The sequence below is a fragment of the Palaemon carinicauda genome, chromosome 42 (assembly GCF_036898095.1).
Source record: "Palaemon carinicauda isolate YSFRI2023 chromosome 42, ASM3689809v2, whole genome shotgun sequence".
Taxonomy (NCBI): Eukaryota; Metazoa; Arthropoda; class Malacostraca; order Decapoda; family Palaemonidae; genus Palaemon; species Palaemon carinicauda.
In genome coordinates, this window is record NC_090766.1 from 25120881 (window position 1) to 25143066 (window position 22186).

At 38.3% G+C, this 22186-nt stretch overlaps 1 protein-coding gene across 13 annotated transcripts in view; it reads right to left on the minus strand.

Moving 5' to 3' along the window:
* The window catches only part of LOC137632938 (uncharacterized), a 183803-nt gene that overhangs the window by 33286 nt on the left and 128331 nt on the right, over positions 1–22186 (minus strand). For 12 of the 13 annotated variants that reach the window (XM_068365048.1, XM_068365049.1, XM_068365053.1 and 9 more), the window contains 5 exons: positions 13570–13759; positions 9198–9327; positions 8736–8957; positions 5943–6053; positions 2199–2231 (listed from right to left, as the gene is read on the minus strand). In XM_068365048.1, the coding sequence (XP_068221149.1) occupies positions 2199–2231; positions 5943–6053; positions 8736–8957; positions 9198–9327; positions 13570–13759 (686 nt within the window). The remainder of the gene's footprint in view (positions 1–2198; positions 2232–5942; positions 6054–8735; positions 8958–9197; positions 9328–13569; positions 13760–22186) is intronic. The other variant, XM_068365046.1, reaches the window with a different exon arrangement.

Below are 22186 nucleotides of genomic sequence, written 5' to 3' on the forward strand. Positions count from 1 at the left end.
ATATTTTCACAATTATTGAAAATCAAAGTATACGCTCTCTCAAACGAAATGAACCCCATAGAGAAAGACTTACAATTCTGTCAATGGTTTGAATGGGAATGCAAAAGTCACTGAATCCCATATAAATGCAACAAAATATTAAATACAGTATAAAATATTACCTTAATAGATATAAGAAAAGAATATCTATAAATTAAAATAAACCCTTAAATTAAGGGGTTCCAATAAAAGGCGAATTATCACCCGTACCCATTGGAACATCTACAATTAATATACAAACAATTTTAGTATTCCAAAAACCACCACGTAAACAACGATACACAGAATCGTGCGCTACATTGATTGTAAAGAATACTGCGTCGTATAAACATTAACTGAACTGTAACTTCCTTTAATCTCTGACTAAAGAAAAATACCGAAAGGATCAATTAATTGCAAAATAACATGTTCCTTTTATATAGTACAACTTAAAAACTTGAGTTGTAAGAAGAATGTACTATTCATAAAAATCGCTACAAAGAGATATCGTAATATCGTAACGATACTGACAACTGCGTAACAAAAATAAACTGAACGCTAGATAATCTTTGAAAACAGATCGAAGATTATCTAAAGAAAACCTATTAAAAGGATAAAATTTTCTTAAAATAACAAGATCCTTTAATTTAATCTAAAACTTAATACTTCAAAAGAAAGAATACACTTATCATTCTTTGTAAAAAAGCAAGTCAGACTTTTAGCCTACGTCATAAGGCTGTGACGTCATCAATGGACGAGATGTTTACATCCCGCCCTTATGCTTTCGTGAGGTTTTAAATATGTTAAAAAACCTTCTAATCCTACCTTTTAAGTTATAAACACGTGATCACAGATCAAATAAACAAATAAGTGAAAGCCAGAACCCGAAAATTAGGTATACATCACCAAAATACTTCTAAAATCCAGGTTAAACACGAGTGAATTCCAACACTTCTTGCTCGCAAGAGTGCAGGAAAGGTTCTGAAGTAATTGGAATAGTTTGGTCTATCTATCACCAGGGCGCTAGTGTACACCTGGCATATCTGCGATTGCCACGAGATTTCAAATTTCTGCGAAGCGTCCAAGGGACTATAGCCATTCTTATATAACCAGCGGGTAAGTTTTATGTTTAAAATTTTACATTACTACTGCACCATAGTTCACCTAAATAGGAAATAATACATGTTTTTCTAGAGTGAAAGTGTCATAGTAATCAAAGTAAATTTGTCAGGAAGGGAAGAATTCTGTTATTGTTGGTTTTAAGCCTCCTTTGTTTTCACAATACAACTTAGCAATACCGAAGAAATAACTTTTCTTAGATTTCACGATTACTTTCTATCTTGTTGAATCTAGTAATAATTAACCTTCATTTACTACTATCCAATGTGCTTACTGTATTTTTCTATTAAATTTAATATTCAACTACAGTACCTGCTAGAAATAATGTTCATTATACAATGAATGTAAACGTATGGCAATAACTTCAATAGCAAAAAGTATATATTTTACTTGTAGAACGCTTCCAACTGTAAACAGTAAAGTTCCAAACTGCAAAATAACACTCCCAATTCAACTAAAATGTTATTTGTGAAAAAAAGGAATTCAGATGAATGTAAAACCAACTCCAGTAAACCAATGACTGTGAGGAAATATTGACGTAAACCAATGTTTGTGAGGAAATATTGACGTAAACCAATGTCTGTGAGGAAATATTGACGTAAACCAATGTCTGTGAGGAAATATTGACGTAAACCAATGTCTGTGAGGAAATATTGACGTAAACCAATGTCTGTGAGGAAATATTGATGTAAATTCAGGTCTGCGAGGATTAAAAGTTTTTCTTAACTAAGCACTGAGAAAATTTGTTTATAAATATATATCTACATTACAAATATTTTTTTTTTTTTAAAGGAAAACTTCACATTCATCTTAATAAATATTTGTGAAAGAAAAAAAGCAGGTCCAGATTTGAACATCAAAAAGCTGTGATAAGCCTCAAGGTAAGAAATGCATACTGTATTCTTTAACTTACAATCCCATTTCTAAACAACTGTGGCTAAATAGCCCCATATATTAAATGGTTAGTTACTCAACAACCAATTTAGAGTTCCAATAAAAAAGTCCCAAATTAATAGACAAAGCAATGCTAATCACATTCATAAATGGAATGAGTTACTAACCGGTCCTGATCCTTTGTCTGAGCCTGACGTTTGCTGGAGATAAAAAAAAGTAATAATTAAATATTTCAAAATACAATTTTCATGCATGGCAGTACTTTTGCATTAAACAATATCCACCAATAACGGAAATACTGTAGAAGGAGATAAATTACTTTAGTGATATTTCAAGCTAAAATATCAAAGATATTTGCTACAAACATAGTTTCTTATTTCTTTGCATAAATTTATTGGAAACTTTTTATCCATAATCATCCTTTGAATGGTTCCATGAAATTCACAGAATATAAAAATGAAGGAAAAATGAAACATGTATTCTGTGATAGTGACAACAGGAGACATAAATGCAATAGAGAATATAAAATGCAGTTTAATATCACATATTTCAGTTTAATACAAATAAAAAAATCTACTGCAAAAATAATTACTTGGCAAGTTTTAATTCATCACATTACCATCATCGCAAATGTTAAGCCAAGACACAGTGATAAAGTTTTAAATGTTTTACTTACCAGCAATTAAAATCAATGGCTAAAAAATCCATGGCTGTTTTCACACATTCAGCTAATCCTACAACAATTGTACTAGCAATGCTGATGAGACTAATTCATAATTTTAAAATCAACTTGTAAAATACATAAAGTAATCTTATATTTGTTTATATATCCAAATTTATTACTAAACTAATGCCTGATCAAGGGCAATATAATAGAGGTGAAATACTACAAGCGATTGCTGAAGTAGCAATTCGAATCAATGTTAAAAAAAAAAAAAAATCTTGATAAAAACCTGTCATTTTACATTACCCTTAAATGCATCCTCACAAATTTCCAAACTATATGAGGAATAAGGAAGCCTATCCTGGCTGAGTATGCATATTGGCTAAGCACCTTCCTTGGTGACAAACTCAGATGTTTAGACCATCAGTCAGGTTGGTAAAATAAAATCTTGACCTACGAGTAAATCAACGTACAAGTTTTCTTATATATGAGCCCTTGCTCAGTTGATTTTTTCCCTTATGATGCAAGCAGAGATCTGAATTACAAGTGAGCGAGCTTCCATCACCTGCCACTACATAGCGTGGCAAGCGTTCAGTACACTCGGTTCTCTAGTCATGCGCATGCGTGCATCTTTATCATATTGCATAAGAATCGGATGAGAAGACAATGATGAGGAGCAAGCACTCTTCTTCCCGTTGCTAACCTTCTTCAGAATATTGGGCTTAAGACCAATGATGATGTTCTTGAGGCATAAGAAGCCACAGGGGCTTTTTCAACAGGCTGTGGTAGCTTACTGGCAAGGTCCCTGCCTGGCAATATACTGGACTTGGTTCACGTCCCAATCAAGCTCAATAGTTTATTGTAGTTTCTACAACTTCCCCATCCTTGTGAGCTAATAATGGGAGATTTGAGGGAGCGAAGTCTATAGGTCTACCTCTTGAATCATCATCAGTGACCATTGCCTAACCCTCCCTGGTCCTAGCTTGGGTGGAGAGGGGGCTTAGGTGCTGATATGTATATATGGTACATCTCTAGAGCATTGTCACTGACCGATGCCTCTGCCATTCATGAGCACCCTTTAAACTTTTAAAATGGAACCTTACGGAAGACAACCACATGCACATCTTCCTTCCACTGTCTTGGGTTAGAGTTCTTTTGCTTGGGGGTACAATAAGGCACACTATTCTACTTGTTTCTCCACTAGGCTATTTTCCCTGTTGTAACCCTTGGGCTTATAGTATCCTGCTTTTCAAGCTAGAGTTCTAGCTTAGCAAGTAATAATAATTATAATGGTACAGTATAACACGTCATACCATGAGTACCTCTCCTCCCACAGGGAGAGGACTGTGAATCCTTACCCTTGATTAACTAGAGTGGGATTCACTCCAAGGATTGATCACCTACTTCCAGTGCAGACGGCAAATTGTCAAAACGGTCTCGCCTTCTTCTGACCGACCATAAAGGTACCAGATTGGAGAAAACTCCTACGCAAATCAAGAAGGAACAATCGACTTAGCTACTGATAGCTAATCAACACCGAGGGTAACGGAGGTGCATGAGATCAATATTGACTCGAGGAGGAATAAGCCTACAAGTGATACACTATCAGCCTATCAACATGCTCACAATCACTTACCGACCCCAAAGGTGCCAGTCACCAGTGAGTTACATATGAAGCAACATGCTACAGACAAGGAGCAACCTTCCCTTCCCATAACAGGAAATGGGAAAGCCGAGTGTGTCCAACATTACTTGGGTCTCCGTACTCACAACATGCTTAACTAAATCTGAAGGTAAATCATCACTCCCTCCCAAAGAAGAAGTGTGATCACTTAGTCCCAAGAAACTTAGAGAAAGACCCTCCGACACCATCCTCTTTGTTACCTTCTTCCCCAATGGAAATGCCAATGAGGTGAAAGGGGAAGGAGAGGTTGATAGAAAAAGGAAGAGTGAGAGCAAACAATCCCTACTTCTCCCTGCTAATGGGAAACACTGACTCACAGACTCCACAGGGTTCATAATCAGGGGCACATCAGATATGCAAGGCAGACAAAGATTATCACCATTAGGTATGAAGGAGTGAGTGAACACTCGAACAATTCCCTGCCAAGGAAGGGAAATTACCAATCGAGCAAAGTTACACTTCTATGGAAGTTCATCATCTCTATGATATGCATTGTGAATGATCTCTTCAGGAGTGGAAATGTGCACAGTCCTGCCCTTCACAAAGGTACACAACACATGGGCCAGAAGGGTGGTTATTTTATCATATGCTTACTTTTGATGTGATTCTGTCGTCAGGCAAAAACGCTCACTAACACTATCTCAAGCACAGTAAAAAAAAAAAAAATTTTAAAGTCAAGGAGAGCAGCAATGAGTATGTCCAAAAAAGATCCTACAGTTAGGGAGAGCATCAAAGTGATACAGTCGGGCAGGCGGGTGACACCATCCTTATTTCCCACTAACACAGCTACCTTGTTAACGATTTTAAGGCTATTTCAGCTCCAGGGAAAACACACTCCTATTTAAAGAACAAAAGGTTGGTATCCACATAAAACCAAAGAGTAACTTTACATAGCAATAGGCGAAGCATGACTAGACTGAATGAACATAGCAAGAGGAGTACTGCGACAGAAGAGAAGAAGCAGTGAAGCAATAATGCTGCAGTGCATGCCGCCATGGCAGAGTTCGCAAAAACCCAGAATGATCAATTAAATCATAAAGCAGACCTACACATACAAATAGTGGAAATTGTGAAATTCCAGGGCTGACTGTAATTCTAATGATGGTAGGTGGGAAACAGAGATCTTACCTCTACAGTACTGAGAAGGTTTCTCTCATAGCCTAGCTTATTGGAATCAACGAATTGTTTGAAAATTAAATATTAAGTTTATCTACGAAAGCTCTTTTTCTTAGCTTTTATATGCCATTCAGCCTGTGATTAAATCATCAAAGTTTCAACTGTTATATATGAATAAGGTGACATTTCTGTGGAGAAAGGCTGTCAAGGGGGAAAATATAATAACTGGATTATTAATGGCTGAACCTCATTAACAAAGGTAATGAGTCATGGCTAACAGATTACAGTATTGTTATTCAAGTGCTGGAACCTGATATGTAAAATGCTTCCTCCCTAACACTTCTACTTCTTTCTTAGCTTTCATTCAGATCTAAGTCATATTTAGCTGGCATCTCATCAGCATCAGTACACTATGCACAATACTAATGTATAATGAAAATGACGTACCCTTTCATCAGGATCATCAGACTGCGACCTTGTTTTCTTTCCTCTTCTTGTTAAACCTTCCCGCAAAGCGCCAGATGTGGAGCCTTTCTCATTTTCACTATCAGGTACACCCTAAAACAAATATTGAGTTGAAATTTTTAAAATGTAAATGCAATCTCACATGTCTTAGTATTAACTTATCAGATGCAAAATAAATGCGACTTACAACCTCCCATGAAAATAAAAATTATATTAAACTAATACAGTGCTATAAATTATATCTCACATAAAATCAGATAAGCCTCATGTTCATTCATACATGGTTGTAATGGTTTGCTATTTGCACTAATTAAATTTATATAAAAGATACTAATAGTGAAGATGACAATACATCTTCAAAATAATCAATGCTTTTCATTATCTAAGTCTCATCTAATTGCTTGGGGGTACACTCAGGCACACCATTTCATCTTATTTCTCTTCTTATTTTTCAAAGTTTTTCTAGTTTGTACAGTGGAACCTCTACATACGATTGTCCCAGCATACGAATTTTCCAACATACGAAGTAAAATTCGACCAAATTTCTGTCTCAACATACGAAGAGTTGCTCCAACATACGACGTAAACAATACACTTACCCGTGGAATTTTTTCGAAAGCGTGCAGCGTAGTTTGTTGTTGACGCCGCTAGACGGCAGCATCTCGGAGGGACGCCAATCGACCGTCACCTTGATCAGTCCTCTCATCTCCTGCGCATCGTGTGGTTGTCCTCTATTCGCTCAGTTTTAACAGTTTTTTATCTTGCCTTTTCACGTGTTGTTTTCTGTGTTCCGTAATCATGGGTCCTAAAAAGCTTAGTTTCGGTTCAGGAAGTAGTAGCAGTGGTGAGAAGAAGAGGAAGTCTATGCTTTCATTAGAATTAAAGCAGGAAATCATAGAAAAGCATGAGCGAGGTGTACGTGTTAGCGATCTCGCTAAACAATATGGCCGGAATATGTCGACGATCTCGACGATCATAAAACAGAAGTCAGCCATTAAATCAGTGAAACCTTCGAAGGGGATCACGATTATTTCTAAACGTTGTAGCCCTACCCTTGAAGAGATGGAACGACTTTTGTTAATATGGATCAAAGACAAGGAGATTGTTGGCGATACGATCACGGAAACGATCATTTGTGAGAAGGCCAGCGCTATCTACAGTGACTTGAAGGCGGCGCACTCTCGGGGTGACGCGGGGGAGAGTTCAGCCGATCCTACGACGGAGGAATTCAAGGCGTCTCGAGGTTGGTTCGAGAAATTTAGGAAACGGACCGGGATTCATTCAGTTGTTCGTCATGGAGAAGCTTCGAGTTCGGACACTAAGGCTGCTAAAGACTTTGTTAAAAAGTTCGAAAGCATTGTGGCGGAGGAAGGTTACGTAGACCAGCAGGTTTTCAACTGTGATGAAACCGGTCTGTTTTGGAAAAAGATGCCTAGTCGAACGTACATTACCGCCGAAGAGAAGAAAATACCTGGACATAAGCCAATGAAGGATCGGTTGACTCATGCGCTTTGTGCCAACGCCAGCGGGGACTGCAAAATTAAGCCTCTGTTAGTTTACCATTCCGAAAACCCTAGGGCATTTAAAGCACATAGAATTAATAAAGACCTGCTACATGTTCTATGGCGTTCTAATTCTAAGGCTTGGGTTACTAGGCATATCTTTGTGGAATGGGTAAACGTAGTTTTTGGCCCTGCTGTCAAGAAGTATCTTCAGGAAAGGAATTTGCCTTTGAAGTGCTTGCTTTGTTTGGACAATGCACCCGCTCACCCCCCCGGACTCGAGGATGATATCATCGACGAATACAAATTCATCAAGGTGTTGTATCTTCCACCGAATACCACCCCTATCCTCCAGCCCACAGACCAGCAAGTCATCTAGAATTTTAAGAAGCTCTACACAAAGCACTTATTTAAGCAGTGCTTTAATGTTACGCAAAGCACCAACTTAACTTTGCGTGAATTTTGGAGGAGCCACTTCAATATCGTGCACTGCTTAAAGATCATTGATCAGGCTTGGGAGGGAGTAACTCGTCGGACCCTGAATTCCGCTTGGAAGAAGCTTTGGCCTGATGCTGTTGCTCCCAGAGATTTTGAAGGTTTTGGCCCCGAGAATGAACCTGTGCTTGCCGCCGAGGATGACGTCGAAGAGATTGTATCCCTACACCTGCGCTGGCCTGTCGCTAAGGTAAAGTGTTACATTACAACCCGTTTTTTATTTATTATTTCATTATTATGTTCTTTTTTTTGGTTTGTAATATGTATTTATTATACAGGCATTGTATTAATGTCCCGTGTAATTATGTGCAGCCATTTATTAAGGTTTTATTATGGGTTTTTAGGCTGAGGAACGAATTAAATCAAGTACCATGTATTCTTATGGGAATATTTGCTCCAACATACGATCGTTTTAACATACGAAGTAGTTTCTGGAACGAATTAAGATCGTATGTAGAGGTATCACTGTAGATGAAAGATCTATCTTAATGTTGTAACTATTCTTAAAACGTTTTATATTAATTGTTCATTACTTCTCTTGTAGTTTATTTCCTTATTTCCTTTCCTCACTGGGCTATTTTTCCTTGTTAGAGCCCTTGTGCTTATAGCATTCTGCTTTTCCAACTAGGGTTGTAGCTTAGCTGGTAATAATAATAATAATATTGTTAATAGACAGATAACAATTTACCCTCTCTATAGATTGAAGGACCTTTCAAACTACTTAAGATTAAAAAAAAATTATTTCATCATTAGCTTTAGATAGAAACTGTCAACTTACAGGATCATCTATAGCTTCCTCCTCAGCCTCATACTCCACATCCATTTCCGGCTCGTTTACTTCATCAGAGTCGATTGCATCGTCAGAGTGAACCAGTGAGGCCAGCTCACTTCTGTCTGTCACGTCCAGCCAACCATCATCCTTGTACACTTCAAGTCCTAATCCTCCCCTCTTCTCTTCAGGCACCTCATCAGAAGTTGGAGGCCTAGCTGCCATCTTTGCCTTTAATAACAATATTACTGCAATTAATATTCCTACATAATAGGAGATACAGTGCTTCCATTTATCTACTGTGAGAGTACTATGATGAATTTTATGCATGCTGAGTGGATTTCAAAGACAAGCAAACTGATAAAGTAAAGGCTTTAGATGTGTGCATAATATATAATTTTCAAGTAAACTTGTAAAGACCATCCATAACCCTGAACTAATAAAGTATAATTATAATATATCTTCACATACCTTTAGCTCTGTTGGAAGGTAACCAATCAAGTTGTTATATAAGCTGACCGGGACAGGACAACGGCAAATGATGTGAGCGACCCAACATGCTTTGCATTTATTTTTTGGGGTCTCGTCCAGTTCATAACACCTAAACAAAAATGAAATTATTTTAATTTCAAAACGACCTAAAATACAGTACTTACTTGTAGTTTATCTATGAAAGGTCTATTTTAATGTTACTCTTCTTAAAATATTTCACATCAATTGTTCATTACTTCTCTTGTAGTTAATTTATTTCCTTTCCTCACTAGGCTATTTTTCAGTGTTGGAGCCTTTAGACTTCTATCATCTTGCTTTTCCAGCTAGGGTTGTAGCTTAGCTGGTGATACTAATAATAATACGAAACTATACATAATAATCTATTTAAAACATCAATGAAAGTTGCAAGTTTAATTAAAATAACAATGAAAGTTGCAAGTTTAATTAAAATAACAATGAAAGTTGCATGTTCAAGAAAAATAATCAATATAGAAAATTTTTCTTTCTTATTAATACAAACCTGTCTTTCATATACACATACCTTTGGCAAAAGTTTGTTTGGTCATTGGGGCTGTTGAAAACATAGTTACTGTAAAAGTATGTGTATGGGTAATGAGGTGTAAAGATTCATTTCTTCTGAGTGCATATTTTCATTTGCTTATAAAAACAATACAAACGGATATTTAGGAGAGTGCTACTTGATCCCACATGACAAACCATCATCAATGACTGTATACACGAGATTTATTCCTTTGGTGGAAAGCACTATCTGATGGAATTGCTAAGTACGTACTGTATAACATTTAATTGTTCCAATAGCCTTAACGTATGGCTTATGCAACGGATGCCAATCTCTGCCTAGATTGCATCTCAAGTTTAGATTTGCAATTGCCTTTACAGAGATGTAGATAAAATTAATCCATGATATAAATTATGATGGATGAAGTGCCACTTATCTAAAATTATAGGAGTGATTCTTGATTGAAAATTTACTTTTGAGCAACATATCTAGCTTATTTTGCCTTCAATTACACAAGAAACTCTTTCAAGATTTTAAGACTGGTTTATCATGAGGAAATGCTTTCCTTCATTTATTCTAACATGTCTAAAATATTTTTTCCTATCCAGTTTTCAGCAACCAATTTTCCATAATTCCCATATTACCTAATGTTTTTGAACGTCTTTTGGCAAAACGTCTCAATAAGCTTGCTGAAGGTAATCATCTGTTCCCTAGTTTGCAATTTGGTTTTTGTAAAGGCCTTGGAGCATATGATGCCCTTCTTACAATCTCCAATGCTGTACAGAAACCCCTTAATTGTGGTCAGGAAGTTCATATGATTGGCTTTGATTTTAGTGCTACTGTTGACCGTGTTAATCATGAGGCCCTTGTTTTCAAACTCAAACAGATTGGAATGGGTGGGCCGTTTCTTAGCATTATTGTTGAATTTTTAAATAATAGATCTCAAAGAGTTGTTGTTCCACAGGGTAGTGTTCTTGGCCCATTACTTTTCATGCTATATACACATGACATGTGGTTTGGCCTAAAAAACAAGCTTGTTGCATATGCAGATGATGCTACTCTCTTTGTATCAATTCCATCTCCTGAATGCAGATCTGTGGTTTCTGAATCCCTTATAGAGATCTAGCTAAAATTAGTGCATGGTGCTAGTTATGGGGTATGAAGTTGAATCCTAACAAAACTCAAAGTATGAATGTAAGTAGGTCAAGAACAGTGGCTCCTTAACATCTGGATCTCAGCACTGATAATATTTCTTTAACTTAGTATCACTCTTTTATAATTTTAGGCGTGATTGTTGACAGCAAATTTACTTTTGAGAAACACATTGCACAAAAATTTGGCTTATTGAGAAAGTCTTTTAAGATTTTTGGTGATCAATCTATTCTGAAGTGTTTTAATTCTTTCTTTCTACCTGGATTTGAGTCTTGTTCTCCTGTCTGGTCTTCAGCTGCTGATTCTCATCTTAATCTGTTAGACAGGAACTTACAGTCTATTAAATTTCTTATTCCTGATCTAGATATTAATCTTTAGCATCATTGTTTAATTAGTTTATTATGCACATTGCATAAGATTTTTCATAATTCTGACCATCCTTTACATTCAGATCTTCCTGAACAGTTCTATCCTGTTTGTAATACTAGGCATGCAGTTAATTCTAAGTCAGACCTTCCCCATCATGAGGCTCAATACAACACAGTATTCTAGTAGTTTTATTCCAACTGGGACCAAGTTGTGAAATGATCTTCCTAATCGAGTAGTTGAATCAGAACTTCAAAAGTTCTAACTTGCAGCAAATGTTTTTATGTTGAACAGGCTGACATAAGTCTTTTTATAGTCTATATATGAATTATCTGTTTTAATGTTGTTAATGTTTTTTAGAATATTTTACTTTAATTTTTCATTATTACTCATATCGTTTATTTTCTTCATTTCCCTTCATCACTGGGCTATTTTTCACTGTTGGAGCCCTTTGGCTTATAGCATCTTGCTTTTCCCACTAGGGTTGTAGCTTGGCTACTAATAATAACAATAATTGTTTGAGAAAAACTTGGTCTGTTAAATTTCTTATCCCAATTTGGATATCAATCTACTGTACCACTATTGTTCAATTAGCTCTTTACACATGCTGTATTAGATTTTTCATAATTCTGACCAGCTTTTCCATTCTAAGTTTTACCATATACCATCAACAAAGTAGTATAGTGCTAGGTATACAATTAATTCTATTGGTCTCTTTCTTTCCTAAGTTTCATCACTACATAGTAATCTGGAAGTTATTCAGGCTACTGTAAACTTGTGGAATAATCTTCAAAATCGTTTTCCTCTCAATCACGTACCTGAACTTTTTTTTGAGCAGACAAATGTGTCTAATTCAATAGTTTATTTCTTACTTCCTATTCAACTATTATTTATATTGGCATATTTATTCCTTTATTTATTTATTTCTATTTCATATCTACTTGTCTTTCTTTTCCTTACTGGGCTGCTTTCCCAAATAAGGTCCTTTGAACTTGTAGAAATTGGTATTTCCCACTAAAGTTGCAACTTGGCTAAAAGTAGTAGCAATAATGACAATAAAAGTAAGATATGCACGTCAAATAAGTGAGATTAGCAAGACAATTGCTGCCCCGAAAAATCAGCTTCCCAAATCAAGTGCACGAGTAGGGGATAAATGACAGATAAGGCACCTTGACGGAATTTGACATTAATGAAAGAACCTCGCAATAGAAAGTGTTGCTCCTATCTTAAAATACAGTGGTAACTAAAATCCATTGATGGTAATAGACATCTATAATCTTTATAATGTATGCATTTTTTTTTTATCATCATCATCATCTCCTCCTACGCCTATTGACGCAAAGGGCCTCAGTTAGGTTTTGCCAGTCGTCTCTATCTTGAGCTTTTAATTCAATACTTCTCCATTCATTATCTACTTCACGCTTCATATTCCTCAGCCATGTAGGCCTGGGTCTTTCAACTCTTCTAGTCCCTTGTGGAGCCCAGCTGAATGTTTGGTGAACTAATCTCTCTTGGGGAGTGCGAAAAGCATGCCCAAACCATCTCCATCTACCCCTCATCATGATCTTGTGACGAGCCGAGAGAAGATTGTGACTCAAAGACAGAATGAAAGCAACTGAGTAACTTTATTACAGACACTCGCCTTTATATACAAAAACTCAATCCAACAGGAAATTTCTTGTTCAACCGACACCGTACCGGTTAACAGTTAACGGTGAGAAAAACAGACGCATTATATCAGGTTCAATGCAACAGGAAATTTCCTGTTCAACTGATACCACACCGGTTAACAGTTAACGGTGAGAAAAACATACATGTTATTTCAGGTTCTTTTTAGTGCGAAGGAGAGCGAAGATACAAGCATAAACTATACACAAAATGAAATGTCGTTACTATGTAAGATCATGTGACACACGGTTGGTACAATCTCATCCACATATGGCACTCCAGTAATCTCTCTTATAGTTTCATTTCTAATCTTGTCCTGCCATTTATCTCACAATATCCTTCTGAGGGCTTTGTTCTCAAATCTACTAAATCTATTAGAGATTGTTTCATTGTCATACCATTTTTTTTTCTTATTCACACACACAATAATAAATGGACAAGGAAAAAGTGAGTACCTGTACATACAACCAAGTGTTAGTATGGGGACCATTTCACGTACCCAAATACTTGTAAACACCTTGTAAATTATTTCAAAGACAACCAATTTTTGCCAAAGATACAACTAAATATAAGACAAAGGTTTAATTTTCTTTGAAGCAAATGTATTAATAAGAAATATTCTAAAAAAGGAAAGATGCAACTTACTTGCCACCTTTGTTACACTCAACAACCCAAGGCTGTTTTTTGAAACGTTGGTAAAACTGTCTGCATGCTTCACAAGCAACTACCCCAGCAATCCTAGTGATTCCTCTGTGTATGGAATAAAATCTTGTGGCTTTGCAGACCCCACACTCAACTCTGATTCTCTTCATGGCTGATTTACCTTCTTCTGTACCTGAGCAATTTACATATAAACATTAGAATGCTTTAAAACATACAAGTACAGTTTACAAGTAGCAAATTTTGAAAGGTCAGGAATGTTTAACGAATCTAACAACAAAAACAACTTAAAAAAATAAAAGAAAAATTTGAAAGTTGAAAGTTGTCCCAACACACTTAATAATGGACAATACTGGAATACTAACATACCTATTATAAAAATATAACACATTTAATAAATTTGTATTTTTCCTAGCAATAAAAAAAATTAAAAGTCCTTTTGAATGGATAACTTTAGTGCAAGCAGGAAAACCGTTGAATCATTAAGGACAGGTGGTGCAAGGGGGAAGCCCTATCCACCCACCTGTCAAGAGACTATTCACTTTTGCCCTCAGGCTCAGGACCAAGAGGGGTAATTGAGGTGGGAAGTGTAATTAGGACTCAAGTTTGTATAGATAGGAAATATAAAAAATATTTTTCTTAAAATTTTTCTACATGTCCTTACAAATATGCATACCCTTTGTCCTTTAAAAGAGGATACTAATTCATAGGTGGAAGAAAGTCTTCTAGAACAAACCTAAAAGATTCTTTTTTTAAACATGACATCCTTTCTGGTCTAGTATGGAAACAAGGAAGATGACTCCAGCAAACTCCTAATAACTCCACAAAGATGTAAAAGCTGTTACAGTACAGTATTGGCAAGGAAGCCATTATTAGATCACAGAAAGTAGTTACTCTCAAACAGAGAGATAACATAAAAAGTTTCAGCCCTGGCACACCAAAGGAACATTTAACAGGACACTGACCTATCCTCCACCTGGCTAGGATGATGGAGGAGATGCTTCTTGGGGGATGTAGAATGCAAGAAATGTGACATCACATAACTCCTCTGCATCAGACATCCGACTAGCATGTAATGGTTGCAGCTTCTGCAACGTATACCATGTATAGTGTTGTTCAAACATTGGTGATATTATTGTATGTTTAATTAAAAGTAAAGTGTGTAAAGTACATTTTAAATGGTAATTTTTTGTGACTGGCCCTGTGAGATTTGGTTAAAAAGTGAAGTGTATTTATTTTTGCTTAACCGTTCCGTAACCTTGTGTAAGCTCTAAGGATGTAAGAGTAACCGTTACGTATACAGTATGAAAGTGTAAATTTGATTTATTTTCTAGTCTTAAAGTGTCAAATATTTTCATTGATTGTTAACATTAAACATTTTCATAAATTAATTTCTAGTGAAACAAGTGATTGTATAATTTTTTGAAGTGTCATTTTGTCTTAGTCTAAATTCTAGTTTAGATTGAAATTTATACTGCTTTATTTTTCCGTCGTTAATTTCATTTTATTCTTTATTCAATTCAGTACAGTATATGTAAATTTACGTATTTCTAAGATCTAGCTTTTTATTTCACATATATTTGGTACAAAGTCTTTGGTAATCTGTTTGAGAGTGTTATGTACCATACAAGTTATGAACAAGGGCTTATGTAATATTCTTTTATATTTTTATGAGGAATTGCGTCATGTTTGTGAGAAAATACGCAATTTTTATATGCCATGTGCTTTGGAATTTTCCCAAAAAACCTAGTGATAGGTCTCATCTTTTTTTATTTCGGGGACAAGGGGTGGGCGGAGCTAGCTTGAGAGAGTTCGTCTCCCTGTTGCGAGGGTAAGTGTCTGAGAGTTGCCTGAAAACCCAGGATTCGTCTCTTGACATTTCTATCCAGTTGGAATCTCTGGCGTCGCTGTTAGGCCAACCCCCCACGCTTCCAGATCTCCTGGAAGCTTCTCGAAGAAGATAAGTTTCATATAAAGGCGACCCCAGGGTTGCATAGATCAGATAGAGAATCCCAGCCTTAAGACATAGCCATCTCCCCCTCTCCTCTCTCTCATACGCAACTCAGTGTATTGTTTCAAAAGTGTTCAGCGAAATATCAAAGCTTTGGTGTGACAGGTTTTTGTAAACATAGTGAGTACTTACAAAAATTCTCCTAAGAGTTTTTGTAAATGGCCCTGTAGAAAGGTGAAAGGTACTTGTATCGTGATCTGGTTATCTATTTTCATTAACAAACTTAAATATTGTATTCAGATTTAATTTCAAGGGAAACAAGTGATTGTTTAATTTTCATAAGTACTTCTTTTGTCTTGGTCTAAGGTTTAGTCAGATTTAATATTTCAAGTATAGTGACTATGTAATTTTCAGTTCATAACATTTTTGTCTTAATCTAAGTTTTGTTCAGACTTAATATTTTGACTTATTTATTTTGTTTTTATGTAAATTCTTTTCAAAGTGTTGTAATTTATATAGAGTATATTTATCTTAGTAAAGAGTATATTATTCCAATCACCAGTGTTTAAATTAGTATTTGCTCATATCCTGTTAAAGAACCAGAGTAAGTTTGTTTGAATAATTCTTAAGAATAATTACCCAGTTTTGTTTGAGTGTACTTAAGAGGCCTATGGATATTCAGTGTTTTATATATTGCTGTCTGGGAATTATATAACTGTTTCAGAGTTTGGGTATTAATATTTCCAAGTGTAACAGATTTAATGTAAAAGCAAACAGATGAGTATGGAATGCGAGAGGTTGTTTAGGGGTATGGCTAATGGTATGTCTGATCATTTTTTGGTGGAAGGAAAATTAGTTGTAGCAAAAGAGTGGGGGAATAGAGTGGGGAATGTAAAATGGAGTTAGTGAGGGTTGAAGAGTTAATAAAACGGGAGGTAAAAAGTGAATATCAAGAAAGGTTGAAAATGGCATATGACAGAGTGAAAGTAAGAGAAACTGGTAATTTAGAAGAAGAATGGAAGTTAGTAAAAGAAAATTTTGTTGGGATTGCAAGTGATCTGTGTGGCAAGAAGATTGTTGGAGGCAGCATGAGGAAGGGTAGTGAATGGAGGAATGAAGGAGTGAAGATGAATGTGAAGGAAAAAAAAAGAACGCATTTGAAGAATCGTCACAGAGTAATAGTGTAGAGAAGTATGAAAGATATACTGTATAGAAAAAAATGTAGAAGTAAACCGCAAGGTAACTGAGGCAAAGAAGGTGGCTGATTGGAGGTGGGGTTAGGAATTGGGTTGTTCATATGAAGGAATACGAAGAAGTTTTGGAAAAAAGTGAGGAGAGTAAGGAAGGGTGTATCAAGAAATGGAGACAGTGAAAGATGAAAAGGGAAGGTTGTTAAAAGGAGATGAGACAAGCAAAAGGTGAGCTGAATATTTTGAAAGGTTGCTGATTGTTGAGGATAATAGGGAGGCAGATATAATTGCTGCTGCAGGCGTTGAGGTGCCAGTGATGGGAGATGAGAATACGAGAGGTAACAAGAGAGGAAGTAAAGAGAGTACAAGATGAAACGAGAGCAGGGAAAGCACCTGTTATAGATGGTGTGAGGACTAAGATGTTAAAGGAAGGGGGGGGGGTGTTAGGTGACTGTACTTGAATAGTTGGTGAGATTGTTTAATATTTGTTTTATGTTTTCAATGGAACCAGTGAACTTGGTGTGCTCGGGTATTGTTCCGATATACAGTACAAAGGTATGAGAGATGTGCATGAGGGTTGTAATTCTCGGGGTATTGGTTTTTTTAGTGTAGTTGAAAAAGGGTATGGTAGAGTAATAATTAATAGGATTAAGGAAAAAAACAAGAGGATGTAATCTTAGAAGTGCAGGGTGGTTTTAAAAAAGGTATGGGTTGTATGGATCCGATTTTTACTACAGTATTAGGAGATATGCGAGGAATATTTAGCAAAAGGTTAGGAGGTGTATGTTGCATTTATTGATCTGGAGAAAGCTTATTACAGTGTTGATAAGGAAGTGGTGTGGAATGTGATGAGGTTGTATAGAATTGGTGTAAGGTTGTTGTGAGCAGTGAAGAGTTAATACACAGGCAGTAAAGCATGTGTTAGGATAGGAAATGAAGTGAGAGACTGATTTCCAGTGAGAATGGGGCTGAGACAGGGATGTGTGATGTCACCATCGTTAATCAATTTGTTTGTTGATGGAGTTGTAAGAGAGATGAATGCTCGAGTGCTTGGTTGAAGATTGAAACTGATAGATGAGTGATTATGAGTGGCAGGTGAATCAATTGTTGTTAGCGGATGGTACTGCATTGCTTGCAGAATTGAAGGAGAAGCTGGGTTAATTAGTGAGTTTGGAAGGGTGTGAGACAGAAGGAAATTGTGGATTGATGTGAGTAAAAGAAAGATTATGAGATGCACGAGAAGGGGTGGTGGTGCTAAATTGAGTGTCATGTAGACTGGAGTTATGTGAGGATGTAGATCACTTTAAGTCCTTGTGGTCTGTTGTTGGTGCAAGTGGTGGAGTTGAAGCAGATGTCTGTCAGAGAGTGAATGAAGGATGTAAAGTGTTGAGGGCAGTGAAGGGAGTGGTAAAGAACAGAGGGTTAAGAATGAATATGAAGAGAGTTTTGCACGAGAAAGTGATTGTACCAACTAATGTATGGGTTGGAATTGTGGGGAATGAAAGTGATGGGGAGACAGAAATTGAACGTGTTCGAGATGAAGTGTCTGAGGAGTAAGGCTGGTGTATCTTGATTAGATAGGGTTAGAAAAGAAGTAGTGAGGGTGAGAATGGGTGTAAGAAATTAATTAGCAGCTAGAGTGGATATGAATGTGTTGGGGTGGTTTGGCCATGTAGAGAAAATAAAAAATGGCTCTGCTAAAGTAGGTGATGAATGCAAGAGTTGATGGGAGCAATACAAGAGGATTGCTAAGGTTTGGTTGGATGGATGGAGTGAAGAAAGCTCTGGGTGATAGGAAGAGAAATGTGAGAGAGGCAAAGGAGCATGCTAGAAATAGGAATGAATGGCGAGCAACTGTGACGCAGTTCCGATAGGCGCTGAGATAGTGGCAGTAGGGGATTCAGCATATGAAGCTTCATTTTAGTGGATAACTGGGGAGGGTGGGCTGTGGCACCATAGCAGTACCAACCATGCTAGGCTGAATCCCTTGTCGAAGAGAAGAAAAATATGGAGTTTTTATGATAAAACAAAGTTTTATGAATACTTACCTGGCAGTTATATATACATAGCTAATTATCTCTATTTCGGCAGAATTTTTCTAAAACTAGGCAACCGCCTTGTGGTGGTTGGGTGGTAACACCCGTTAAAGGGTGGTAGGAGGAATCATTCCCGTTTTCTGTTCTTCAGTTCATCTATGCCCGACCTGTCTCCTGAGGGGAGGTGGGTGGGCCTTCGAATGTATATATAACTGCCAGGTAAGTATTCATAAAACTTTGTTTTATCATAAAAACTCCATTTTTACGAATAGAACTTACCTGGCAGTTATATATACATAGCTGATTAACACACTTGGAGGAGGGTGATAGACAGTAACATCGTTGGGGAAACAACCAAAAAAGTTGTAGGATAAATAAACACCTTGATTCCTTACCTGCTAAGGTAGCTGACTTCAAAGGTTCCTGCCTCTTGAGTCGCTTTCCCTTAGGAGTGTCAGCCAGGATGTGACCTGCAGTGCTGAAAACACTCAATCGAGTCTGTCAACGGGGTGAGACCAACAATCTGACTAGACTTCAGGACTACCTATTGCCCAAAATAAAAAACCGCAACTTTACCAAACCAACCACCTAACATTTGCAAAGTAGATAAAAATGATCTAACTAGACTGAGGTGACTGTACACAAGTCGAAGTCCTCAGACAACCAATAAAAAATACACCAACCTATGCACAAGTAAACAAAACTAAGGTTGAGGGGAGGTAGTAACTCCTTTGCCTAATACAGAAGCCGTAGCTACGTATGGTCCCAAGGTATAACATTTCTCATAATCCACCCTCACCTCTCTGAGGTAATGAGAGGCGAACACAGAGTTGCTCCTCCAGAATGTCGCATCCATAATTTGACGGAGCGACATGTTCTTGCGGTAAGCAAGCGAGGTCGCAATGGCCCTCACTTCGTGGGCTTGCACTTTTAAAAGTCCGAAGTGTTCCTCCTCACACAAGAGATGCGCTTCTCTTATCACTTCCCTCAGGAAAAAGGATAAAGCGTTCTTGGAAAGGGGCTTTTGAGGATCTTTCACAGAACACCACAGGGAGCTAGAAGAGCCTCTCACACTTTTTGTGCGAGACAAGTAGGTCTTGAGGGCTCGTACTGGACAGAGCAGCCTCTCTTGCTCCTGACCCACTAGGTTGGTCAAGTTAGGAACCTCAAAGGTCCTCGGCCAGGGCTTAGAAGGGTTCTCGTTCTTAGCGAGAAAGTCTAATCTCAAGGCACAAACTGCCCCATTCAGATTGAAGCCTACCTGTTTTTCAATTGCATGGACTTCACTAACTCTTTTAGCTGTTGCTAAGGCCAAAAGAAAGAGGGTCTTCTTGGTAACCTCCCTAAGGGGAGCCTGTGAGATGGGCTCAAATCTCTTGGTGCACAGAAATTTAAGAACTACATCAAGGTTCCAAGAAGGGGGCTTTAACTGGGTCTGCTTGGTCGTCTCAAAAGACTTCAAGAGGTCATGTAAGTCCTTGTCGCGAGACAAGTCCAAGCCTCTATGCCGACAGACGGAAGAGAGCATACTTTTGTACCCTTTGATAGTGGACACAGCTAGCTTAGCGTCCTGTCTGAGGTACAACAAGAAATCCGCAATCTGGCTCACAGAGGTAGTGGATGAGGAAATCTTGTGCTTCCTACACCAAGCCCTAAAAGTCTCCCACTTGGACTGGTAGACCCTCTGCGAAGAGACCCTCCTCGCTCTGGCGATGGCTTTCGCAGCTTGCGCTGAAAAGCCTCTCGATCTGACGAGCTTCTCGATAGTCTGAAGGCAGTCAGATTGAGAGCGAGGGGGTTTTGATGATATCTCTCGAAGTGGGGTTGTCTGAGCAGATTTGGACTTGCAGGGAGGCTTCTTGGAAAATCCATCAACAAGTCCACCACCTCCGTGAACCATTCCCTCATCGGCCAGAACGGAGCTATCAGGATCATCCGTCCCGAATCGAGGAGGGCGAATTTCCTGACTACCAGATTGATGATCTTGAACGGGGGAAAAGCATAAGAGTCCATCCCCGTCCAATCCATCAAAAAGGCGTCTACTGCTATTGCCTCTCTGTCCGGAACTAGGGAGCAATAGATGGGGATCCTCTTGGATAAATTGGAGGCGAAAAGATCGATGAGGGGTCTCCCCCACAGCCTCCAGAGACTCTGACAGACCTGTTGGTTGAGGGTCCATTCTGTGGGAAGGACCTGCCCTTTCCTGCTGAGCATGTCCGCCCTCACATTCTTCTGTCCCTGAACAAACCTCGTCAGCAGGCTTATCCTGTTCTCCTTCGCCCAAAGAAGGAGCTCTCTTGCTGTCTCGAAGAGAGACAGAGAGTGAGTCCCTCCTTGCTTCCTGATGTAAGCAAGAGCTGTGGTGTTGTCTGAGTTGACCTCCACAATCTTCCCAGACACCAAGTCCTTGAAGGCCTTTAGCCCCAGAAAAATGGCCATCAGCTCCTTGTTGTTGATGTGCCATCCCAGCTGAATTCCTTCCCAATAGCCTGAGACCTCCTTGCTTTCTAGTGTTGCCCCCCAGCCTGACTCTGATGCGTCTGAAAACAACACTAGGTCTGGGTTCTTCTTGTGTAAGGAGATCCCTTCCCCTAACAAGGTTGGGTCCAGCCACCACTTCAGAAGAGTCTTGACTTCTATTGGAATGGGGAAGGAAAAGGAGTCTTCCTGCATCTTTCTGTTCCATGTCTTCGAAAGAAAGTGCTGAAGAGGCCTTAGGTGGAGTCTCCCCAGAGAGACAAACAGTTCGAGGGAGGACAGAGTCCCCAGCAAACTCATCCACTCCTTCGCTGTGCATCTCTTCTTGTCCAGGAAAGTTCTGACTTTTACGAGACACTTGGCCTGTCTTTCCTGAGAGGGAGAAGCCCGAAAAAGAACTGAATTCAGAACTATCCCCAAATAGAGAATAGTCTGATTCGGTCTGATCTGAGACTTCTCCCTGTTGATGACCAGGCCTAGATCCTGAGCCATCATAAAAGTCTTCCGTAAATCCTCCAGACATTTCTCCCTCGATCGTGAACGAATCAGCCAATCGTCCAGATAGAAGGATATCCTTATCCCTTCCTGATGCAGCCAACCTGACACATTCGCCATTACCCTGGTGAAGACTTGAGGAGCCGTGCTGAGACCGAAGCAAAGAGCTCTGAATTGGAAGCACTTGCCCTCCATTACAAACCTCAGGTACTTCCTCGAAGTCGGATGGATGGGGACATGGAAATATGCGTCCTGCAAGTCGAGGGACACCATCCAGTCCCCTGGACGTACTGACGCCAGCACCGACTGAGTCGTCTCCATGGAGAACTTTGTCTTCTCCACAAATACGTTGAGCGCGCTGACATCCAGGACGGGTCTCCATCCGCCCGAGTTCTTGGGGACCAGAAACAGGCGATTGTAAAAGCCTGGGGAGACTAGATCCCGAACCGGTT